Source organism: Doryrhamphus excisus, chromosome 7 (genome assembly GCF_030265055.1).
Source record: "Doryrhamphus excisus isolate RoL2022-K1 chromosome 7, RoL_Dexc_1.0, whole genome shotgun sequence".
Classification (NCBI taxonomy): domain Eukaryota; kingdom Metazoa; phylum Chordata; class Actinopteri; order Syngnathiformes; family Syngnathidae; genus Doryrhamphus; species Doryrhamphus excisus.
The window spans coordinates 14,523,641-14,549,928 of NC_080472.1; the positions used below are offsets into that span (position 1 = coordinate 14,523,641).

At 43.6% G+C, this 26,288-nt stretch overlaps 1 protein-coding gene across 1 annotated transcript; it reads right to left on the minus strand.

Annotated features, from left to right (window-relative positions):
- Positions 1-337: 337 nt before the first annotated feature.
- arid2 (AT-rich interactive domain 2) lies at positions 338-25,776 on the minus strand. Its single transcript, XM_058078065.1, has 22 exons — positions 25,662-25,776; positions 23,752-23,927; positions 23,565-23,658; positions 22,629-22,726; positions 13,020-13,153; positions 10,266-10,484; positions 10,118-10,185; positions 9,921-9,990; positions 9,152-9,402; positions 8,424-8,520; positions 8,103-8,312; positions 7,636-7,800; positions 7,099-7,177; positions 6,885-7,019; positions 6,448-6,662; positions 4,068-6,313; positions 3,520-3,677; positions 3,304-3,442; positions 2,751-2,839; positions 2,338-2,464; positions 2,077-2,168; positions 338-1,951 (listed from the first exon to the last, which is right to left on the minus strand). Exons 2-22 carry the CDS (start codon positions 23,841-23,843, stop codon positions 1,840-1,842), a joined length of 4,890 nt encoding a protein of 1,629 aa, XP_057934048.1. The 5' UTR covers positions 23,844-23,927; positions 25,662-25,776; the 3' UTR covers positions 338-1,839.
- Positions 25,777-26,288: the final 512 nt, after the last annotated feature.

Consider the following 26,288-nt stretch of genomic DNA (forward strand, 5'->3'; position numbering starts at 1 on the left):
GTCAAACTCTATTCAAAATGTCACTAAGTTGTTAATAATACTTTCACCATCTCATCTCACAGTCTATATACCATAAATTGTCATCACAATTTTAATTTAGATCTTTCAACTGTTATTCAAAGCTAAAATAAATGATCCCAGTAGAAGCAAAGCAGTGTATTAGAGATTTTTCATTGGAAATATTGTGGGATAAAAGTGAAATGTTCTTAATATTGTGCAGTTTAAACAGTGAATTGTATACGTGTTTACCCAATTTTCACAGCGAGACATGCCTTTGTGTGAAAACTCTTTCAAGGTGAAAAAATGGTTTAAAAAGAGAGAAATATTGAAGCAAAGCAAAAATGTTCAGTGTTTTATTTAAAAACTATAAACAGTCACCAAAGTAAATAAAGCCAATCTCTAACAGACTGTTAGGTCTATGTTTAGTCACACATCTTACTGACACCGCAGAAATGAAGGATGGTTGGGTAGCCCCGGGCAGATGCTAATAGGACAGGCAGTCATCAAATGGTACACAACACACGGTCGAGAGGACAATTGGAGAGGACGTGAGGTAAGGCGGAATGTGGCATGGTATTAAGAATGAAAAAATAGTACAATAAAACTCCACACTATATTAAGATAGAAAAAAGTGGTGAAGAAAATATTATACCTGCACATAAAGCAAAGAACACAGGAGAAAACCTGTATAAAAACTCCATGTATTTAAACCAATTTACAAATACAAAAAGAATTTTGGTACGCGCACTGTGCTCGTACTATGACAAAACGCTTACAGTGGATAGATATATGTCACTTGTGTGTGTGTGTGTGTGTGTGTGTGCGTTGAGGGGAAGGTGTGAGGGAACAGAAAGGGGGCGGGGGATACCTTCAATATTTTTTGTTCTACAAAATGACATGATATATTATTCCATACTCTTTCAGCCAGCAAAATGAGTTCTACAAGGTATTATAATACAAAAATGTCACAGTTCCACAAAAAACTGCTTTTTTCCTCTCCCTAGGCTTTACAGCATCAGTACCTTTGCAGAAGTATTTACAGGGTTTTAAGTACATTCATCCACTGCTGAGTATAGAATCACATTAGTTACAAGTGACCAGGGATCATAAAAAAAGCAACAAAAAAACAAACCCAAACAAAACATACTACTTTATTCATCCTACCAAAGTAATGCTTCTATTAACACCACAGAGCAAGTTCTCCAGTGGCTGCATCATCATGAAAGAGGATCTTCTTTATATATATTCACAACATATTTACAAGATTTTATTAATTGTAATGGTATTCATTTCATTAATAATAAATAAGTGAAAATATATCGACTCAAGTAAGAAAACCAAGCTACCAAGTTTTAAAGAAAAAAAAAAAATCGGCGCCAGTTGCCAGCTGAGTCCTCCTCTACGCAACCCTGTGGGGCGCCTTTCAAAGCCCCGCCTTCTCCCCCCGGGCACCCGAACCACCTGGTGGTCTTCATTCAATCGAAACGTCACTTCATGGGACGAAAACAAAGCTAACAAAATGTGCTCGTGTTTGGTGCTTTGCGGGGGGTATTTGTCGTCCCTCGGGGAAGCAGTCGGAAAGAGCTCCCCCTTGATGGGCAGCTGGTGGAAGACCCCGTGGCAGTTTTTGAGTGTGTGGTCCAGAGTGTGAGGGGGGGTGGGGTTTCAAACACAGGTTGAAGGAGCTGAGGATGAGTGAGTGGCAGGAGGAAGGTCTTCGGTCCAGATCCTGCTCTCTCCTTCTCGACAGACCTGCTACGGCTCACCGGCGTCTTTCCTTTGTCCTCGTTCGCCTCGCGTGAGGATGGAGGGCTTTCTTAGAGGTTGTCCTTTTTGGCGTTAGGCCTGAAGCGAGCGTGTCAGTTCATAAAGGCATTTGGCGAGCGTGGTGGAAACCTCCATGTTGCTTAGTGCGAGCACAGAGAGGTGAGTCTCGTGCTTCTTTACCAACCTGCCATTTAAAACCGCACCAAAAAAAAAAGAAGCAGTGAGACGTCAGTGTTGGCTTACTTCTTCTTGAAGCTTCCATGTCACCATAATAACACACAATTCTAAGAAAGCGGACTCGATACTTACACACGACCACAGTCCGAGTGCTTGGCGATGTTCTTTAACGTTAAGGCAGCAGTTAGTCTTATGTGTTTGGTCACTGGTCCCTCTTTCTCATCCTAGGAGGGAGACAAAACACAGCCACACATTCACTTTGAATCAAGGTAAAAAGTTTCTTTTGGTAGCAACAATGATTATGTAAACCCACATAACGGACAAAATGCATGCAACGCCATTCACAAACAGATAGAATACCAAGGGCGGTGAGATAAAACTGCTGCTACTCACAGTGAAGTCCCTGAAGACCAGGTTTCGAGAGCCTCTGCGAAGGGCCATGAGGGCTGCACTTGGATGATTGACGATCGCTTTCGCTGGTCGGCCTGCCGGTGTACTACTGCCTGCCACTGGCGGCGTCCTTTACAAATAAAAACATCACATATTAAACATTTGTAGTGAACTACTCGTGCTACATGTTGGACTAAAGCAGTGTGGCACAGTGAGCCTCACCTCAGACAATATAATAATAGTTTCTTTAAAAACAACATTGGTTTTCTTGGTCAAAATATGAACTCCAAATCAATTCATAACATAACAGGTTTGAAAAATGTTTCTTTATTGTTCTCAAGCTGCCACGCCTCCCAGGGGAGACCTGCCTCACACTTTCAAAAGCCCTAGTCTAAAGCATCGTTGTCCATACGTACTGGGAAGAAGTCTGGTTGGGACTTTGTTGGGCTTGCTGTTCCTCTAGTTTGAGTCCAGCCAGTAAAGAATCCCGAGAACAGTGCTTATCCTATAGGGTGAAAAGTTGAAATAATTGTAAAATGAAATAATAATAATAATAAAATAAAGCCAACACATGAGCCCTAACACAGGTGTCCAACTCAAGTCCTGTCATATCATTTCATGTTGTCCCTTGTCAGTAGGACCCTCGGTCGTTCTTGCTGAACGTATTTTTTTTGCATGCAGGATTAACTAGCAAACAACATTGTAATGGTATTCTCACTTTGTCAGAATTGTGTATCAATTTCTGCAGTGCATGTTACTTAAAAAGTACTTACAAGCACTGCAAAATCTTTACCTTTCTTTATCTTTACAAATGTCCTGTACATATGTCCTGTATTGCTGTGATAATTATGACAATTTGCTGTGAATTTTAATTTTATATTGGCGAATTTATTACCATGTTATTTTATTTACACATGATGAAAAAGGGTTTCACATCCCTCATCTATACATTTTTTTTTTTAAACGTACCTGTAGATGCGTAATAAAGGACAGTCTCTGTCGTGGAAAAGGGTCACATCCCTCCCACTGACAATGGCCTCCATACACATCTTTTCCACCGTGCTGCGTTGCTGCGTGGTAAAACACTTGGGATGGCGTCTCAAACCACCTAGTGGGGGCCAAAACAAGACAATTCATCAGCACTTTTTGGGGAAAGATTTACTGTATCGCCACAATTCATTATACCTTTTACAGGATTGCCAAAGACATTTGAAGTTTTGCCCCGCTTTCCTGGTCTGCTCTGGTGGTGCCGTGGGGGCCTGCTGTGTTGGAGGGAGATGAGGGCCATTGCTATCCACATTTGCAGGCTGGGTAACAGGGGGCGGGGATGGGGTAACAGTAGGCTGCAGAAGAGAATCACAGCATTATTAAAAAATCCCAAACACTACTTTAAAAAAAAAAAACATGGTCTTCATATGTACAATATTGTACACTGAGATGTAACCGAAGCGCTCTCTTGGCTTAAGTTGTTCTCTCAGCTGCTTTACTGTAGGAGGTGTGTATCAGTGAGAGCCACATGGTCTTAACTGGCCTCACCTTCTTAACCTCCAAAAGCTTGCGTTGCAACCCTGTTAATTAACATTTTCCATTTTTGTTTTACTACTATGGAATTTGGGGCACATCATGGGAAACACTGAAAAATTAAATGGGTGATACTATAGATTTGGATTCAAACACTTAGCCAACAGTGTGTACAGACCTGACACCAAATCATTTCCTAAAAAGTGACTCACCGTTGAGCCAGCTGTCTGCGTTGGTGAGCAGTTCCTCTGCTGAGTGGCGTTCTCTATTGCTACTTTGGCTACTGTGCTTGGGTCTGTTCCCGCTGGCACTGCCACCATCGTGGAGCTGTTGCCGGCGTTGTTGGGGTCACTGATGGTGATTATCCGCACTCCCACTTTGTTGGGGATGCCCGAGGAGGGGGACGATGCCGTACGATCGTCGTTATCAGCCGGCCGCTTGAGGCCCCGGGCCTCCAAGGCAACTCCGTTTGCAGAGGAGGTGACCACGCTTGGCGAAGAAACGGGAAGAGTCGGAGGGAGGGAGGAATTGGGGAGCAGTTGCTGCCTGAGCACAGGCACGGCGTGAACCGGCCCCAAAGGTCCGTTTGTTAATTCCGAGGGAGGCCTGTTCCCTACTGCCTGAGGTCCATTGGCCAGGCGCTCAGCCTGCTGGGCTTTGGCAGTGTCCTGCGGAGGAGTGGGAGCAGGGGGGGTTGAGCTGTGACTCTTCTCTGTAGGGCCCACATCGCCATTCCCCAAGTACTGTTTGGAAGCAATGTGATTTGGAATGTTTTTGTTAATGACACCACAGTCACCCCGATCAACGTCACACACCCCATTGACCAGTGTCTTTTTAGAGTCGGGGTTCCCCTCCAGAGGGGCTTCAAGTCTAGGGGAGAGGGCCTGCTTCCCATTAGCAGGGGGACTCTCCACAGCTGGACCATTTAGTGCCCCCTGGGTGTTCCCTGAGTGGTATGGAGGTAGATTAGACTCCATGCACTTCCGACCGTTTAGCAGCTTGCCACCTACTCCATCACCTACATCACCGTTACTGGTTTTCCCATTGGCAGAGTCCCCTTCTGGCAAAGAAGAGTTCTCCATCACCTCGATTTTCCGCTCATGAATGTGTAACCCAGTGGCGTCCTTGGCCTCCTCCTCCTTTTGACAGATGATCTTGTCTCCTCTGAGTGGGTTCGGCGGCAGTGGTGATGGTGGTGGAACAGCAGGGGCTTGCTGGGGCACGGTTCCAGTCGATAACGGCGGCTGGGGAACACTTGGGGCCATTGCGCTGACCGCGGCGACAGCTGCAGTAGACGTGGTGAAGCCAGTGTTAGGGACCACAGTAAATGTGACTTGTCCAGTTGCCATGGGGGCTTGGATGATTGTAGCTGGACTACTTGTCGAGATGAGCTGGCCTGGCAAGAGCTGAACTTGACCAGGAACAAGCTGAACATTGAGCTGCTGAGGTTGCGGAGAGGGCCCTTGGGTGTTGTAGGCTGCCTGGTAGATGACTTGTGAATTCGGGGCTATCGTGCTGTTGGGAGGGGGTACCTGTGGCGCAGGAAGAATGAGCTTTCCACCCGGTGTGGAAGGTCCTCGCTTTGGAAGCAGGAGCTGTTTGATTAAGCTGGATTCGGAGGAGGTAGGCTGAGAGGGAGGAGTCTGAGGAATCATTTGAAGTGACGGCTGCTGCTGATGTCTTTTCATGGACAGTGTCTGGCTGACGCTTTGATTGGGCTGTACGAGGGTGTTTGAGTGGGATGCAGCAGGTGGGCAGGGGCTGGAAGGAGGTGCAGGCTGCCCTGCTATCTGGATAGTCTGGGCGCCGGGAATGGCGGAAGGATTGGCAAGAACGATTTGGTGTATGGCAGGGGTGTAGACAGGGGTCTGCTGAGGGCTGGGACTGACTATTACCACACTCTGTGCCTGTTGTTGAGGCTGCTGGTTGGGAGTGGCTATCGTGGCTGCTGGTGCAGCTGACTGGTTTGGCGCTGGCTTGGGGGCAATATTCTGAAATGTGACACGTGACCCCGTGGATGTCGCCTGGATGGAAGGGGTGGGTGCAGATGCAGCCACACCACACTGAGGGTCTACCTGTGCAGAGCCTCCTTGTGGCGCCGAAAGGGGTTGGGTTTGATTGAGGGGTGGGTGCTGGGAGATTGGGGGACAGACACCTTGTACCCGGGCCGTAAGTATGTGGCCCTGGGGTACTTGCTGAAATAATGTGACTGGTGTCCCGGTGGGGAGCATGGGGCAGTGTTGCTGTGCGGAAGTTGGGGCAGCGGGATTCTGAGGGCTGTGGTTCTGGGAAGCCGGTGACGACGTTGGGATCTGAACCACCGGACAGGGCCGGATCTGCTGCTGCTGCACTACTGCCTGGGTATTTGACTGTAACTGCCCCGGGTGAGGACCAGCTGGACCGCCTGCGCTGGGGGCTGGTGTCCGTCCCATCTGTGGTGTATTCCCAGGAGGTACCCCTAATCATACAACACACAAATATGGGTTAATAAGTTATTTTTCCTATATTATCATACTTGATTATACATGATAAAAGGCATAAACATAGCATTTTAGATTTTACATTTGTTTCACGCTCCAAATGCGGTTTTACCTGGAGGTGGAGCTTGTGAGTCTCCAGGGGTTTCATGTCGAACTACAGGAGAGGGTGTTGCACCTGGCGTCTGCTGCTGTTGTTGAGACTGCTGGTAGTAAAGTTGAATGGGCAGCGGTATCGACCTTCGCCTTATCCCCACCAGGAGGATGTGAATTGGGCCATTGGTTTTGGTCTCCTCCTGCCGCCGCATTGTATGATTGGGAAACACAGTCCTGTAATGGCAAGGTTATGTTGGAATGTCACAACTGTTTAATATTCCCTGAAGGACATTATGTGCTTCAGTTTAAATATGCCCTCGCTGTCCGATGTAAGGTTTAATTAGCGGGTGAATAATTCATTTTACCTCAAAAGGCTTGGGCGTAACCTTGTAGATGGTTTTGTATCAGTGTGTGCAACTGTGTCTTTAAAGAAGGTGGGGGGAGGGGGGTACTAACCGTAGACATTTGAGGAAGCCAGTTGAGTTCAAGATGTTACTCCGTCCCATTTTGCTGCACGTGGCTAGGTACTCGGAGTACATGTCTGATCGGGACACTGAGCCATCAGTGTTTGTCTCAAAGTGTGCGTTTAGCCTGTTGAATGTAGGATACACTTAGACATGGAGACAGTAGACATTCAGTATAAATACCACAATAATTACAACTCTCTTACCATTGCAGCGTAAATTTCTCTCCGTCAAGTTCGACAATGCCAGGCGGCGGTTGCGTGGATTGAACCGAAGCCCTTGATGCTGAAGGAGAAAACAAAATATGTCAAGTCAATTAAGCGATGTCAGGGTGCACTATAATCAACAAAAATGTCACTCCTCAAACTGTCCACTAGATGTCAGATGAACTAATGTAATGACTTTACATGAGAGTGCTGCAAAACTTAACCAGAATGCCAAGCTTGCATGCCTTGCTGGGGCTCACTAATCACTGAAGTCATGTAATATTTTACACTCTCATGCATAGCGAGTTTACAGCTTCATTGCTAACCAACAGTACAAAATCACATAAAATCCAAGTGACAGTTTGGCACGTTCACTGGTAAACTGGAGGGAATATAGTCTGCACAACTTTGAAATCAGATGATTACAAATCTCACAAGGCTTAAACATCAAAGTTGTGGCTTTTTAAACTGTTTTGCAGCAAAAAATTAATGTATCTTATTATTTTATTCGAGGCATCATCCACTGTCTGCACTCACCAGTAGATGTTGCTCCCTGCACGGCCGCAGGTACCTGCTCCACCAGCTGTGGTCGAACCTCCGTTGCCTGTTCAGTGTTGGCCTGATGCTCGATCAACCGTACCGCTGTTAGGGCATCTGGTCCGAATGTATGAAGGTCAACAGACACTAACCTCACTAACAAGTCTGACGGGACAGAAAAAAAAGACACCAGACACCAATGTTCAGTACACAGAGATTTTCAGCAACATCACATTCATTTAGTAAATCAAACATCTTAGCAAGAACTAAATCCAAAATACTTCCAGGGTAGAAGGAGAGGGATTTGAATTTGAGTAGGACAACTTGGCAAGCATACAAACCACCCAAAGTCCAAGATTTTAAACCTTCTGTAAAGCAGAATGATCACTTTTGCAAAATTGGGTGATTAAACAAACTTTCCCACCATACTTGATTTGAGCCACAGGCGCATGTTTGAGGATTTCTACCTATGCTATGGTCAACTGAGGCGATCTTGCTGCAGGGAACCTCTCCAAGCTGAGCCAATAGGTAGAGCACCTCCAAGGAGGCCATGAGGAGCATGAGGTCAGGCAAAGTGAGGAGCATCATAACCTCCCTGTACGAATCCTGGTCCACATACTCGCAGATGAGCACGCCATTATCCTCTGCTTTGCTGAGGTTGCCCAGGATCTCCATGGCTAAAATAAAAAAAAAAAATTTAAGAGAGAAATTGCACAGAAGATGCTTAGTTGCCTGGGCTACAAGTGATTTGTAATAACGGAATAGGATTTTATGGTTGGAAGCCTCACCTCTCATTTTGAGAAACCTGTCTCTGGACATCAAGCATTTGGTGATGGTGTGAAAGATCAGATGAGTCATCCGAAAGTCAACGGGATCAAGCTGAAGCTATTAAAATAAAAAACATTTCCGGGACATAATTTCTCAGGAACCTCAAGAGAAGAATTCACAGCACATGTCTAAGCATGCGGTTTGAAATGACAAATCTGATGCATAAAAAAGCAATTTCATTAGCATTCATCAATGCTATATGCAGTTTAGACCTAGGAGAAGCATGTTTTAATGTATACTATGGATGCAAAAATTGCCCCATCTAGTGTTAACTCATAACAAAGGCTCTTTGCATACATTTTCTAGAAATAGCATTTTAATAAGGAGTCACGTCCCTGCAGAGCAATACATTAACATACATAAAGTTTATACATAAGGGCCTACCAACTACTTTCATCATTTGTTCTTAAAACATGTAGCTGAAGCTGATTTTATTTTGTGTCTCCCCCCCAACAGCAGAGCAATTATTTATTCATGAATCGGTCGGGTTTTGGGAGACAATATCGCAATTAATACCCAAACAGGTTGGCTGTTCAGCTAATTATTGCACCAATTATGTTAACACTGCATAGTTTGATAGCAATACATGCTATTTGTTGATTACATTACCTCAAAAAGAGTTTTGATCGCAACTTCCTTTCCAGCCGGATTATGCAAATAACCACAAAAAGAAAAAAAAGAGGCTCACCTCGGCGGCCACGTTGCCCAAAGTGTCAAGGCCGAGCTGTCGGAGTGCAATGAGGTTACAGTGAGCACAGAGCAAAAGGAAGCGCAGGCACGTTCGGTTGGCTGCCAGCAGCTTGACGTTTGCCTCCTCAAAGGAGAGGTTTCGCAGAATGACTGCGACCTGCAGCACCCGCTGGGCCTCCATGTCGCTGATGCCCTGGTTCCGTGGTGGGTGGAAAAGGCTTTGCCAACGTTCTGCTACTGATGTACCATCTGTGACAAGATAGAGGAAGCGGGATACCATTTTTCAATAAGCAACATTTAACATGGATGTTAAAAAGGTGGATTTTATTTTGTTGCTCCTCAGACTATAGCTATTCTAGATCCACCCTTTAGGTGCTGCAGTCGGTACCCTTGCATAGAATAGTATTTTGGAATAGTATTTTTATCATTCGTAGCTTAATACATGGGAAAGACAAGCAAGGTTGCACTACTATGGAGTGTTGAATTTGTGCTTGTCGGACCACAGTGTCACAAGAAGCCATCTCGGCAAGCAGCAGGGTGTAATGACAAGAAAGAGGCGGTGGATAGCAATGAATGCTAGAAAATCTTGGCATGAAAATAAGCCTTCCAAGACAAAATGTGGAAGAGGACAGAAGATGATTAACGGGTCCCTATATACTGAGCAGCATGGTGAAAACCTGGCTTAAAGTAGGTTGTAATACAACAGGAAAGCGGTGTAATAGCCCTTTAATGTCGCTGGTGGCATTGAGCGCATAAAGCCTGCTTACCTTGTGCTGTGCTGCTCTTGTCCCAGATCAGCTCCCTGACTTCAGCATCCTCCACCACCTCTTTCCAAAACTGCAGAGAATGGCAAGAAAATCAGTTGTTAGCAAAGCATTACAAACAGTTTCCAATACAGGAATACGGCCTTTACAAAATGTGATGTAATCGTTTCACTTCTTAGTACAAGAATCATCTGCTTTACCCTGATAAAGTCTCGGGATGTTTTCTCCTTCCAGTCAGTACCAAACACCCCGGAGAAGCTGCCTAGCGCTACATAAAAAGGAACATAAGAGGATCATTAGTTGTTTCTTTACAACCAAAAGATAGAGGAACATGGCCAGGGAACGTACAGTCATCAAAGACACCAGTGTGGGCCAATAGCAATGTGACCACTTTGGGGTCCTTGTCCAGCTGCATGGCATGCTTGCTCTCATTGGAGAGTAGAGTGCAAACGTTGACAGCGAAGTCCACTTCGTTGGGTAGGCCCGAAAGGAGAGACAGCACCAGTTTGTTGTAGTCGCACGGCGGAACAAAATCTGTAGACAGCCCGTAGCTTTGGCGGAGATAGTCTAGGGAGAGAAGAAAAACAAAAGATGAATGGCTTAAATATGAGCAGTATGTGGGTATAACATCACACCATTTTAAGGCAAGTCTGTCCCATTTATTTTGCTTTATTTGAAATGTGCACTTTTTGGAAATTTTGCCCATCATCCACTATCCTTATGTGAAACATGAGAACATATGTCTTTCCCTTTTCTGTGCGTTCTAAGGAGAGAAAAACAGCTGGCATGAGAGAGCCAACAGTGCACAGTGTTACATGTTGTGCAACATTTAGACTATAAAGCGTTTAAAAAAAACAAAAACGTTTGATTGTTTTATACATATTCTGTGACAGGTACATTCATGATAACATGCCATACTTCCATCAACAACAGCAGCGTGTCAAGCATGTGTCTACTAATCATTCATGGCAGACTTTGTGAGACCTGCCGCTGAGTACTACTTTTGGACAAACGAGGACACAGAACCTTATCTTTTTGAGCCTGAATATACAGAGGATGAGCTACAGCCCACAAGAAGAGAGAGTGAAACTTCATAGCAGATGGGGGGGCAAGTCATTACACCGCCATGACTTTGTGGTTTAAGTGTGGAGCTTTCCAAGTCATGCAGACAGAAATTGAGTGTAAGGAGTTCTTTTTTTTGTTTCATTACATTTTTGTATTTAATCTTTTCATTACTGTGTTTTATATGTCCTTTATGCATTGTGTGTACAGTAAGTGACCCAGGGCTGAATTATGTTACAACAAAGTCACTACGCCAGCCCTTCTGACGGCACCTTCCATTCACAGCTCTTCAACCAGTGGTAGATGTGCAATTCACCACCAAAACTCTAAGGGCAGTGTTTTCTCTGACTTAGCTATTTAACTTTTGGTACAGTAGTAAACAAAGGTGACTCAAGTGACATTCAGTTAGTGATGTAGCATTGCTGTTCATGAATGCACCTCACTGTTAGGAGGAAGTGTAGTGGGTGAGTGTGTCGAGTGAAAGACGCGTTGGTACTGAGCACAATCACGACACGGACTGCAGAGCGCTGATTGGTTGGTTATCTTCATACATCATGACTTCACACAGTGTGACCATCTACATCATGTCTCAATAATGGAACATTACTGACACGTAATGACCAGAATACTACATATACCTTTGCCTTTCAATTTTTATTTTTGCATATTTTTGGGGGGTTGGACGGGTCCATTCATGCCAGTCACTGTAATTATATATTTTTACGCATCTATGGCATTGGTTCTCAAATATTTTCCATCAACCCCCCCCCCCCCCCCCCCTTATTTATCTGTACTGTACAGACTGAACACGAAACAAACCAGGAAAATGGGGTGCTTGAAGCACATCAGCGTATTCAAGAGTGAAATTCCATGTTGAGTACAATTAATTTGTACATGTTGAACACTGCAAGTACTCCCTGCCTCTCACACAACCCCTGGTGGGTCTGTCCTATTTATCAATCAGTCAAATGATTGTTGTGTAAAAAGTTCATTAACACAATGTAGTTAGTGGTGGCCTAAGACTTCTGCACAATGCTGTATGTACCATAAACTAAATATTGACGTTCCAATAAGGTCAACTTACAAAATAAGCACAAGGATGCGACATCACAACAGCACAACTGTGACTGCAAAGTACGACTCGGGTGGGATGCAAATAGCTTACCAGTGTGCATAGAATAGGTTCTTCACTTAATGAGTCAGAACTCAAATAACATCCACTGCTGGTAGTCAGGTGCGCTTTTGACACCCTTGTGATGTTGTGCGGTCAGCACAGCATGCACAGTGCACTGAAAAAGCAATGAGCACTTGCAAATAAAATATGGAAGGCCCTAATCTGAACATAGGCAAAAAGAAAACCAAGGCACGCTTCCTTTCATGAATGTCAAGTTGCCTCAGAGCTGCTCAGCAGGAGCAAACATATTGTGTGTGTATGTGTGTACGCAAGAGACGTTGCCAATGGCATGTAACAATTTACTTGGAAATATGTGCTCTCTCAGATGAGCTTTTGTCCAGAGGATACATGTTTTTTGCCACCTGATTTATCAATTAATTGTATAAGTAACTTCCACACAATCCTTTATTGCCTGCCTGGTGGGCTTGGTTCCAACACGGCGGCAAAGTACTGTGAGGTAAACACCACCCTGCAATAAAAGTGATAAGTTACATCAATATGCTGCTGAGCGAGCTGCATGGATGGCAAAAGGCTGAGGCACATTCAGCTTAAAACTAGCATTTGGCCTTGCACATTTGAGATGATAAACAGGAAGCAATCTCCATGTAGGTGATGATGTTCAAATGTTGGGCTGAACGAGTCAGAAAATGCACAACATGTGTATGCCCTATGCCCAATGTGCTTAAAGGGGCAAAGATGCAGTGATGGGGCACCGTAAACATATCAGCATGAGGATTAACAGTACAAGCAGTTTGTTACGACACTAATTTTAAGCTACTTGATAGAGAAGACATGGCAGAAAGATGGGCGCTAAGCTCAAATGAGCTTGATAACCGCAATGCAAAAAACAAGCATGCCGGGCCTACCTGAAACAACATGTTGCTGGTAGTTGTAGGATGTGGGAATTGCGCCAACTGGAAGAGAGGTTTTGGGATTCCCTGGCTGCGCCTCGTCATCATCCTCGCCAAAGTGATGGACTCTCTCATACTTCTCCAAGTATCTGTGCGGGGACAAGGCAACAGAAATGTGTTACTCTCTCTGTGGCTACATATAAAAGACAGACAAAATGTTGAACATATCATGAAAAAAACGCCAAGCTCGGGGGTTTTCTGGCAAAAAGTGGATACAGCATGAATATTTAATATTCCCACACAGCATTGGGGCACAAAAATCCCTTTCATTATCTCAAAAATGCCATTTCACTTGCACGAGGACAAGTTAAAGAGGGTACAGCAACACCAGCTGAGACAACATACAACCACAGAAAAAAGCGAAGGACCAGAAATAAATACTTAATGGAAAGTTAAGTTTGACAGACTGAGTGACGATGGTGCTTTCAATGACTCAAAACTGAAAGAGCTGCAGGAAAACTTAAGCACAATGCCATGTGATGAGTGTTTTAGCATACAACATACAAATACAATCTCATTAAATCAGTAGCATGGGAGGGTAAAATAATGTAATGTCACAATTAATATGGCAAAACTACCGCACAAATTCCCATGTAGTTCCATTAAAATGTCATGTTTACCTCTATATTGCTGTTGATGCAACCAAATTACTACATCTATACTGCTTTGTTAAAATTTATTCACTGGCTTTTTTTGCTCAAATTTGGCGCACAAGTATATCTTTCACTGCAGTAACTGTTGCATTTGTACATTTGTATCATGGATGGGGGAAGAGGTAACGTGAGATTAAGTGCTATTTAATCAAATTTACATTCAAGGGGTCGTTTGAGCAACAACACGTCCAATCACAAGCTTTTAGGAGAACCTTTAAAATTTAACAAAAGCCTTTTGCAGAAACATGAGCTGGCTAAGAGGAGCAAACTTCATGCAACAAATACATCCTCTAAACATTTGCTAGGAAATAGGGAGACATGAGCAATGAAGTCATTCTTCCACTGCATGATAAAGTAACGTAATCTCTTCAGAAGGGCCAGCATTCTCTCCAAAAACACACACACACACACACACATATCAAGTCAAATACCTTTGTGGTGAGAGTGTGGTGAACCCTGCCTGTGTGGCCGTGAGTCACCCGACCAGCCAGTGGCTGTTACTGAATGAGGCCCCTGCTTGTTCATCATCATGGCCGAGGTAATCCCCCGTCCGCTGGCTGCCGGGTGACACACTTGACTATAAATACACGCCACTGGTAGGGGAGAGAAAGGAGCGAGCGAACGAGACGAGCGGGAGAGATAGGGCACGGCTCCCGAAAGCAGCGTCATCAACCGCTGTCTGGCCAAAAGCAGATAATGACTATAGATGGGTGCGGTGGGGGTCTGCACACTATTTAATACATACATGCACACATGCATGATGACCTGGTTGTAAGGTCTCCCCCACCCCCCAAAAGTTGACCCCTTTAAAAAGGTGCTTCTCATAGCAATTGGAGGAAAAGCAGCAAGCCGGGGGTTGGGGGGGATATGCAAAATCCTCCTCAACTCTTCGATCAACGTTGTAGCTCAGGTTGGGCCGATTGCTATTTGGATCAATACCAAGGGTATTGTTTATTTTCATAAATATTTTAGTTTTTATTGTGTTTATTTTCTTTGGGTACTCCACCTTCTTCTCACATTCCCAAAATAGGCATTTTAGGTTAATTAGAGACTCTCCATTGTCCACAACTAAATGTGATTGCAGTGTTTCCAATGCAGTTATTTAAATTAATGTGCCGCTACCTGTCAGGCGGCTGTATGCATCACTCCGAATTACCACACGGTATGCATTGTTGTTTCTTGTGTCATGCATTTACTTGGTAATCAAATGCAAGTGGTCACCAAAGGCCAAGTATAAGCCACAGGAAAGGAGATCCAGACACGCAGGGCACTTCCACAACCCCTGGGAACATGCATTACCACCTCTGTGAAAGTTCACAAGCATGCAGCCCAGCTTTTGACTAGCAGGAGTCATGGGTAGCACTATAGCACTAGTGCTCAGAAGACGGCGCTTAGAGACACTCTTCTGCTGTTTGGTAACACTTCTTGGTGAAATATGTGTCCCAAGTGAAGCCCGGGAGCCACTTGCGACAACGGTCCGTATTTTTTATGTGCCCATGACATTAGCCTTTTTTTTTTTTTAAATACATACATATGCGTATTACGCAAATGAAACAACCACCACCACAAATAGACTACAGGCCTGTGGGAAACATTGGAATGCTTAAATGGTATGTACCCTCTGATTGGTTGGCGACCAATCCAGGGTGTTCACTGCCTCTCGCCCAAAGTCAGCTGGGATAGGCTCCAGCCACACATGACCTTAATGAGGAAATGGACGGAATTTATGTAATACAAAGGGAAAGGGAATAACGGGAATAATATGGGTTGTTTCACATTGTTCCATTGTCTTAAATTTGTCGAATTGTTCACAGATAAGTTTGTTGATGTTTTTTTGTTTGCCTAAAACCTGATTATAAACATGAACAAATCAAAAAGCAAAAACAATTTGCTTGGGATTGGATCAATACTTAAATTTGAAATATCACCCACACAATGGCACATAAATATTGAAATGTGAAATAAGTTTGATTTTAACAGCCTCACATCCTGTGACTGATGTAAATCTACCTCTACTTAAAAACAGCAAAGGATGGCAATTGACAAGCAAAAACCCCATGAAGTTGTTTAAAGTCACCTGAATCACTCAAGTGCATTAAGTCCTGGTTTTCAGTCAGCATCTGCCCCTGGTGCCCCCTTGTATGTTTGAGTCCACTGCCCTCTGCTGGATGTGGATACAAACATGGAAAACACACCCTCCTATAAATTCTGTCTGATTGGATTTGTCAATAATCCCAGCACTGGTTTCATGTGATTGATTGATTAAGACTTTACAATGGAGACGACTTGACAGCACAGCACAGCAGAAAACTCCCATCCCTGACAGAGAGCCCATTACATAGTCAAATAACTCCAAGCACTTGTGCTAAATACTGATTTTGGTGCTCTGAATGTACCCCCGTGACTTTCACTGATGGCGTATGACAGGCGCATACACATGGAAAGGTCAGCGCACAAGACGGTACTAATACCACCGGAGTCTTTTACAGCTGCAAACATCCGCATCTCAGCGAGCAGCTATGTGCAACAATCCAAGGGCTTGCTTGAAGCGGAGAAACACATTTCTTTCACAATGGCGCAAGTTTTACTTGGTGGCCGTTGTCAAGGAGGGAAAGAAATGCTCTTTTTATGTGGTGCTTGTCGTCAGACATTAAAGCAAGTGCTGACAATTGCATTTTCTAAAAATGATCCCTTTTCCTTCCATCTAGTCCCGACTGATTCACAACAATGTGGTGCTGACCTTCTCCTTGACATCATAACTGTTTGACCACAGCCTTCTGCTATAGAATTTATAGCCATTGTTCACTAAATGCCCACGAACAAAAGTATCAAGCCATGATTTGTGCATTTGCCCATAGCAACAAAAAAAAGTGGTGAAGGAGCCGCTCTGTCAAGTTCAAGGCATATCTGTCAATCTTCTGGATGGCAAGGAGACAAGTGAAAGAGATGAGGCTGTCAGTGCTTGCCGACACTGCCTCTGGGCAGGTCGAAACTCAAAACACCAAAAAGCCTCCAGGAAGATCTCCTAGCTATACTGGTGGACATGAGCTCATCTTTATCCACAACTGCTTCTCATCAGAGGATCCCGACAGTCTGCAGCAGGCCTTCTGAGGTGATGGGAATTAAAAAAAAACAAATGATGCAAACTAAGTTAAAAGCCACATACAATAAATGCTCCAATTAACCTCTATTGAAGTTAAACACAGCGTCTCCAATAGTCACCAGTTGCGTGGTCTGCAAATGCAAATAACCACCGGGGTCCCCAATTAGCACCAAGTCAAAAAAACATTAGCATCAACAACTCTGGCTGTAGACGACCTCCCGATGCAGTTTGGCTGTAACTTTGCCGTTGGCGTGAGACGCATCATGTCTATTGTTGACAAGAAACTTGTATTGATATTAATCCTGACTAAGCAGTTGGTTCATTACGATAATGGATTTAAAAAATGAGGTATCGGTACCAATTTTTATGTGATGTCATGCGCCACACAGCAGCAACCTTGCTTGCTCAACATGTCCACGCTGTCTAATTATTTCAATTATAAATTTAATTATAAGCTTTGGATTGTAAATAAGCAATTTGCAATGACTGTATCTGTGGGGGGACTTTAAAGTCCTCATGACATCAAAAAGTGATCATGTAAAATAACACTGAAAGGCACGTTTCCTGTGTTAGATGTTGACATATTTATCCTTTAACATATTTCACCACTACTGGAGGAGGAGGAAGAACCTTCACTCTCGGACCTAAGCATGGAATGCATTGTTTTCGTATTGTTGTGGTGCATTTTCTGTTGTTCTATATTCTGTATGCCCGATCTTTGTGTGGGAGGCTTCTGCTCAAAACGGTCAAGCAGATGGAGTAAGGCTGTTCGCATTTCGAAAAGACGCTTGTTCGGCACATTTTGAAGACAGTTGTTTTGATACCGTGCCTCAGATAAAGGAAAGTTTGGGACTGAATGCGTATTACAGGATGGTGCTTATACCATTAGTTTCCCAAATAGTTTCTTAACCCAGACCGAGGAAATCACCAACACCGAAACAGACAAACATCAAAAACCCAGAAGACCTTCAACTGTGGAAAAGCTAAACATGGACCGCTGCCTACTCATCTGGCTCTCGCCCGAAGACAGCTGGGATAGGCTCCAGCATACCCACAACTCCAGTGACAACAAGCGGTACAGAAAATAGATGGCTAGGTCATAGAAGTGGCGTAATCACCAGAAAGAGACAATTACCCGGATAAGATTGAGCAACATGAAAATAAACAATGTAAAATGTAAAAATCAGACGTCTCTCCAATGAACAACTACTAAGAATAATTGGGAAAAAACAATACACGGCGAGAGTGCTTTGATAATCGATCGTAGGGTTTATTATTGCGATAGTTCAATAAATGGTCACAGCCCTAGTACCAATGTACAATGCATTAATAATGACTCATCACAACACAGTATCAGTGCATATTAGTGTTATTGCTGTGACTAAAACTAAACCCAGGCAGCAGCGCGCCGTTAGTGCTTATTAGCAGTACAAAGAGCAAAGCTACGAGGGCTGCAGCTATCGAATATTTTAGTAATCAGTATTCTAGAGAAAATTCATTGCATTAATACCAATAAAACATTTTTGCTGGGTTAAAGAACAATCATTAATACACAAGAGAATAATTTTGAAAAACTACAGTTTGCACCTTATGGAAATGTGAAGTTTTCCAAATGTATCATTGCCAGCCTCATTTAATTGGATTTTTATTTGCAAATTTATTAACACTAACCTGTCTTTCTTGTTCATAGTAGGAGAACATGTTATTTTCGTTGACTATTATGATTTTTTTTTTTAAGAACTTGAGTCAAAATGTCAAAAATAAATACGGGAAGTTCTATAACTTACATTGAATATGGCAATATTTGTCTAAGTTTCACAGTGTTTGTGAAATGCATTCAGTGGCATCACAGTGGAGAAAAAAAGCATAACATGTTCATTCATTACACAAGATATGACCTTACAGTAGTTTGAGGGAATCGGTTGACAACGGTATCAGCAATATCTGTATATCGGTAAGGAACAGCTAATAAAATATGTATATTTTTCCCAATGTTTCACATTGGCAGGACAGTCCAGACAGGGGTAACATGGACGATAGAAGAGCCTAAGAAATGGTATGAAAATTACCACACAATCAGAAAAGGTCAAGAAATGTGTCTGGAGCTTATATCAGTAGATAGAGTGCCTCTGCTTAGACGAAAGGTTCGATATGTTGTCTAATGCAGAAAGTACATTAAAAATGGCGCTTTGCTTGTTTACATCTGAAAAAGCTGATTATTAGAGTTTAAAGCAGAAAAATCTTTGACATCTGCTTTAAAAGTGATTCAAAAGACAAACAGGAATGAGCAAACTCACGGGACAATTAATCTAATTGCTTGCGGGGGTCATGAGAATGTGGAGGCCTTATGGTGGATAGTCAGGGGTCACAGATGGGTGCAAAACTTGCACATACATGCAGTGTTAGCAAGGGGCCAATATTACAATAAAACATCGTCACACTGAGAGGAACGCTTAATTTAAGAGCATCTGTTCACCGCACATAAAAAGAAACAATATGCTGAGCTTAAATGTGTGAAACTCTGCTGCGTGAGCACAAAAGATGATGCAGCCACTATATCTTTTTTTTCCCTTTTAAAATCAGGCCTTTGGGTTGATGCTGCCACAGGCAAACACCTGTAAAATGGTTACAGGTCAACCGTCACAAACAACAGTAGCAAAGGCTTGCTTGCCGTTTGGTGCGTAAAACAAGAAAGGTATGAGCACAATGTATCCCACAATTGCTCCACTCATACATAGCATGATATTACAGCAGAAAAAGCCAGGTCTGATGCATTCTTCCTGCATTTAATGACAGTTGAAAATATCCACACAATGAGTTGAAATGACAAGTCTGCACTGCAAAATACTCCATCTAAAACAAGACATTAAAACTGTTCCCAGTGTGTGCCATGCGCCAGAACCCCATCAGGATAAAAAATAGACAAGTTTGAGCTACCAGCAGTCTGAATAAGTGGTTCCTAGATGTCTGTGCCTCCTGGGATTGCTTCCCTCCCACTGAGGGCACAGTGGCGGCAGAGGAGGTTAAACCAGCGTAACGGTCACCTGACTTGTCTCTCAAATTGTAAACTGGAGGACATCAACAACCTCATCTCTCTGCATGTTTTATTCATTCTAAAATAAAGGTTCTTTTACAGAAAAATCACAACTGGATGGCCCTGTAAGGGTTTATCTCTGAAGTATATTCAAAAAATTCATATGATAGTGATTATGCCAGACAAAACCGAGATGTAAACATTTTGGCTGAAATGCAAAGCATCACTATCAAACCACATCAGCTTAGGAAGCAGAGTGGGCTACTCTGCAGCTGCAGCAGCAGTCTCACACTTGGGAAACGGATATGTCCAAATAAGCATATAAAAGCGTTAGGTTGTTATATTGTAATACTTTGTATGCTATGAAGGCTGCTGAGTCATTAAAAAGTCATGGATAGTGGCCATTGCAATGCAGCTGTGATGACTTTTATTAGGGCTTTAATAACAAGGCGCTCTGTTTGGAACCGTTTTATTTAGGAGGCACTTTCACAGTCTCCCATGTCTTCTACATCTTTGAGAACACATCAAACATTCTTGCATGATCTGCAGTCCTCCAAAAAGGAGCGCTGCACCTTCTCCGGGGTCTCATGTCAAAAGTAGCCCCTCAACGACTTGAAAACGAGCTGAAGAAATGTCTCTGGCAAGCTTCTCACTCATTACCGCCAGACATTCACATATCAAATAGACACTGAACTTCAGTGAGTGCTTATTGCTCTGCGGTGAGCGGGAAGCACGGCCGGCCGGACTGTCCGTTCAGAGGAAACTGTAGAAAAAGACTAGAGCAGAAAAGCCATGGGTTTGATCCCCTGCAACACTTGTCTTCAAACAGGACACAGCAAGGCATTCTAAATCTTGCAAAATAACTATGAAAGGACATAACTTGATTGTAGTTGGACGCTGCTAAAGCAAATCGGAGCTGAGGCACAGTTGATTCAGTTGTTTTCTAGCTATACTGGGACAACATGACATCCAGTAAGAAGCTGAAAGACACGCATGCACACCTCTAGTACGGCACAACACATCTGCATTATTTTGCTGGCATTCAAACAAGTGTTCAGAACTCATTATTCCAATAATACCCAGAAAAGTAAAAGAAATAGCCAAATTCCAAAATCTAACTCAAATACACTTCAAGGCCAACTTTTTAAATGATTCTAAGACGACTCCAGTTCAGCTTAAAAAGCTCAAAGCAGCTACTAGTTACACACATGGCCATTCAACCGCCTAACCAAGGTTAACAACTGACGTTAGCAAACGTCAACAAAGCATTCAGAGAAAATATCCCGTATGTCAGACAGCAACCTCTACCCTGGATGAAGGCCAAAAGGAAACCTTGCCCCGCAGTGATTATTTTATAGGTGAAAGAAAACTGAATTTTGGAACCATACACAGTCAGCAAAAATATGTAGCAATCATTCACTGTCTGCCACGGCTTCCTTTGATAAAAATCAACAAATTAGCTCCAACGGCTGTTGTGACATGAGAATGATATATTCTGCATGCAGGCTTCCCTCAGCTGTCAGCCTGTGTTTGCTGCTCCCTATTTCACCACCCCACAGTATTTAGGGAGCAACACAATTTGACAAATGAGCACAAGTTGGTCACTTAAGGTCATTATATCCTGGAATCAGTCATAAAAGTCGGCGTGGCACAGTGTGCTGCACTTGCTAAATATTTCCTGAGCCTCCAAGTTAGGAAGGTGCGCTCACACTTTTGTCGGTTGGCTCTACTAGAAGAGTAAACGCAGCCCAGGACAACTTGAAGAGATTGGTCTCGCTCCATCTGTCAGCGGACTCTAGTCCTGAGTGAGGCAAGCGTCAACCGCACTAAAACACTGAACACGTGGTTAACATATAGAGAGTGGCGTGAAAATCATCAATACATAAGATTTAAATGCAAGCCAAGAAGCTCAAATGCAGAAGTTAAACATCCTTGGCTCTTGTCATTACAGGGCATTGGTGTTACGCAGCAAATCTCTGGGAAACTTTTTAACTTTATGCAATTTACATCCTATGTAACATCAGCAGCTTGTGAAAATATCTATCATAGAAAGTCCAATGATAGAATGTGATCAAGATGACATCCTGTTGCTTTGGGTGCGTGAGGTCATGGCACAATGTACGTGTCTGTCCAAATCAATGCATACAATTAAATCAGCGTACATTTATACAAGTGTGAATGCAAACCAGACCACTTTATGTCTTCTTTTGCGAGTGCACCCTTTTCCCATCGATACTTCCACAGAAGGCACTGCCTGGTTCACAGCGCCATTTAGCCATGCTCTCCTGCCTCCTTCGTTCACACTAAATAGAAGGCTGGTTAATCGAAGTTTGTCTCCACAAGTAGCACTGAACGTCTGCCGTTTCTCTCTAGTAAAAAGCTGATGTGCATCTGTGCGCTTATAAGGAACTGAGAGCAGCTGTATACAGTTAGAGGGGAGGGCAGGAGAATAACTGCTAGTCTGAGGGACACCTTGCAAAGTAGGCGTTTAAGGGTGTTCTCCTGCAGACAGGTGGCAACTCAAGCAAAATGCCAGACTCCCATCACTTGCAGCTGACTAGTGTTGATGCATGCAACACAGCATGAAAACAAATGAGTTCCAAAAATATACACACCACATTGATTTACCTCATAGATACTCTGCATCATGCAAGTTAAAAGAGTCCCCCCTGCATGATGTCATGACACATTTTCACCATAAAGCCACTGGTTCCTAGCAAGCAAAAAAGCGCCTCTTGTAAACATTCCCACATGCTGCCTGGGAGGCTACTCACCGAAGGTAGTACTGTTTTAAAGCGAATGCAGCGTTGGAGCAACTCCTTGGGAAGTTAAAGTCCTCTCCGAGTTCAATCCATTGGTTTTTGTCAGACACCTGAAATGAGGGAAATTTGTGTTATAAAGGAGGCACAAAAAAACGTAAAAGAACACCTGTAAGGAGAAAAAGAGCGGCAACCATCTGGTGCTCTACCTACACGTCCCCACTCCCCACCATTAGGGGTGGAAAAAATCACTAACTTGTTAAAACTGGTTGGCAAAACTATATATTAATGACAGTAACACAAAAAACAACACAATAGTGTGTTCATGTTGACGTGCTGTGAGACTTCACGTTTCAGTTGAGGCTAGTTAGCAACAAGGCTAACAGGGCTAACTTGACTTTGCCTCCATGCTAGTTGTGGACGCAAACGACGCCAAACTCCTACCAAACTGAGTCCGCCGGCGGAGTGGGAATGTGTTACTTTGTGTTATGACGTTTATTTGTGGTTGTGGTGGATAGAGTTAACATTATTCACTATACGGGGCCTATGAGGCCTGCGTTTTGTGAGCAGCCATGAAGCCGAGGAAAATGGCGAGGAAAGGGGGGGTTCCAAAAAAATTAAGCTTTCCGTGCTAGCAAAGTGTCTACAAGCGCTCCGGAGTGGGGGTTCCGTTCGTCCTCCGTGGCAATCGATGTTAAACGTGCCCGCTAATTTTGAGCGGCTCCAAGTGGAGAGCCCACACACATATACACACACACTCACTCACACAACAACACAACAGCACATTGCAATAGAGATACATGGCAATACTAGCACAAGGCCAACAACGACCCACTAACGTCTTTCTGTTGGTGGTGGGGGTTTCCACTTGTCCCGGGAGTTGCAGAGCAGTCCACATGCAGCAGCGGTGTGTGTGGTGGGGAGAAAAAGCCACTTTTAGTTCCCACTCACCTTAGCAAATCCACCTAAAGAGACGACTCTGATGTAGAGAGCGTTCAGGTCCAGCTCTTTCCCACCCACGATAGGAATCTTCTTGAACGGCGATCTGCGGGGGGATAACGTCAGAAAAGAGCACAAAATGTCTCCTGGTGACACTTTAAGTGTGGGTTTTAAAGTTAATGAAGAATAAAAGACGCACCCTCTGCTTTGGTGGAATTGCCGCAGCTCGTCCAGGAAAGCCTGTCCTTTCCGCCGCTGATCTGGAAGGTTTTTCCCCGTCGAATTTGCCATCGTTTGAACGGTTAAAGCCCACTTCGCTCGCTTCCTAAGACGCCAAGGATCCCATACTCCGCCGGCGCTCAGTCATTCGCGAAGCTGAGTGTGTTTTTAAAAAAAGTTAAATAAGCTGATAGCAAGAGAGCGGGGAAGCTCGCTAATAAAGACTGATGCACACAGCAAGCAAGCGATTCAACCCGGACTAAGTTGCAACGAATAGTCCCAAATACGACCGATCTAGCGGCAGATTCGGCGCGCCATGGCTGAAGGTGCTGGATGAATGCGTTTGGTCGCGGTTGTATTCGTTTGGAGTGGTTTGACAGTGTGGTACGGACGCGGCTCCGAGGCTATCGCACACACTGTAGAGCGGCAGAGGGATCCTGTTCTCAGACAAAAAGATGAGAAGGCCGCGGAGAGGCCGGCCCTGCCATGCGTGCAGCGCCCTCTGTGGCCACTGGTCGCATTGCATCCCGGGCCAGGGCAGAGCTGGTGGCGGAACAATAGCGACTGTTTTCTTTTTTAGGGACCGTCTGACAAATTGTCTATTGCAGGAAGTTTTTTTTGTTAAAATAAATATGACTTAAGGTCAGAAATGCTAATTGTGTGGAAGATACTACGTTTTATCGTGTAATAAAACGTGAGGATAACGTGCAAGTCAGTACAATTTTAAACACTTTAATTAGATTATACTTCACTAGTTGTCATGTCTATCAATATACCGCAGCAAATATTTTACATTCCTGTTTTAGGGACACATATTAGAGGAAACTAACGTAGGTGGAAGCCTATTTGGTGGAAGAGCATTATTTGCTGTCAGTTTTTAGTTGTGTCTCATAGTGTTTTGTGTTCAAATGCTATTACATGCGCTATAGTTGTGCTCATAATCTCCAGGGGATGCTTGGAAATTACCCCACGGTCCCTTCGCTGTGTAACTGCCAAGCATATCTTCTTGATGGGGTTACATTCAACCATTACACGTACCCCTTTGCTCAATGAAAAACCTGTCACAAAATGGCGGAGACGTACGTTAACAGACCCCATTTTGAGGAATTGACATCAGACGACAGCAGAGAAAATGTGTCGTCGTGGTGTGGGTTTTGGGGGGGTCGAACATAGCGGCGCTTGTTTGGGTTTTTTACGGGAGTTCATCTCCGTTTGGACTCTCCTCGGCCGTCTCTCGAATTCTAGGCTAATGAGTTCGCTGCGTGTTAGCGTTGTAGCTTAGCGTGCTAAGCTAACTCACTTTGCTAACAACCGAGCCGCTGTGAGCAGGTCGGGTTAATCCTATTAGGTGTTGTCTAATGTAATTTAAGGCCGTACTAGTGTCATTTGTTTTATTTAATATTATTTAGACTGTATGTAAATACAATTCGGTTACGCGACCGTAACATACGCTAGCTGCAACATCATTTATATAGCTATAGAAACAGATTGACGAACATTGTCAGATTTAGTTATAGTTTATTGATGTATCCCTAATAAGATTAAACCGCTGGAACCATAAAATTACTACCTAGCTAGTTTACATTGCTTGTGTGTCACGTGTCGCAAGCTAATGTTGGAAGCTAACGTGCTAGTTAGCCATATGTGATCGTGTTCACTTTGCGCTTCATAGTTGCAGTTTTACCTTTTGTATAGCACACTTGTCAAAACTCACACGGAGGCAATAATAATTTATCATAAACAATGACTCTATTGATAAACATAGCCCGAATGTTAACGTTAGCCAGCTTGGATCGTGTTGATGCAGTGTAGCTAATGTTCTGGCCAGATTACGTGAGAAAGTGTGGTCAATTAAACCTATCCAATGTGAGTATGTATCGAATGTCTTACCTTTGATTGGCAAGTTCACTTGTATGTGATATTTTCGTCATTTTGTGCCTTTTGTTTACGTATCTGTCATCACATAATGCAGCTGGCCAACCACAGTTCATGACAGCCAAATGCTGCAATAAATATCTACTGGAAATATTTTATATGCACTTTGTCATTTAAAATGTATTCCTAAATTAAAGACATACCGATAATTAAAACGGGAAAAGATGACGTGGTCTACTTTCATATTTTTCACGTTTTTTGTTTTTTATAAACCAAATTTGTCATTAGTATCAACATTTCAGCTTTTTCTCTGTGCCGTTTTTCTTTATTTTAGTTCAGGTGTTCCAAGGGATGTCACCGGAGTTGTATCCAAATTGGAAATTTACTACTTTACCACATTGTGACATATGTGTCATTCTAGTAAGACGGAAAGCAAGTACAGTGTAGCTATAGTCTACGGAGGAACTGAAACTACACTTTGGTTACACGGATAGGGTGACTGTGCAGTCAGTTACGCCATCACACAAGTGGTCTTCATCTGAGTTGACAGTGGCATATGGCGCAAATGAAGCAAAATACTACCAAGCTGCCTCCAAGCACGGAGACAAAAGAGCCCAGTGGGACGCTAACTGGGTGTAACGT

What these genes read in the sequence shown, in the direction of transcription:
- arid2 (XM_058078065.1), bottom strand. Translation starts at nt 23,843, where the DNA reads ATGGCAAATTCGACGGGGAAAAACCTTCCAGATCAGCGGCGGAAAGGA. An exon ending in GCAGGGAGCAACATCTACTG is followed by an intron (nt 7,178 to 7,635) that starts GTGAGTGCAGAC and finishes TTTCTCCTTCAG; the next exon opens with CATCAAGGGCTTCGGTTCAA. An exon ending in CACTCGGACTGTGGTCGTGT is followed by an intron (nt 1,952 to 2,076) that starts GTAAGTATCGAG and finishes TTTAAATGGCAG; the next exon opens with GTTGGTAAAGAAGCACGAGA.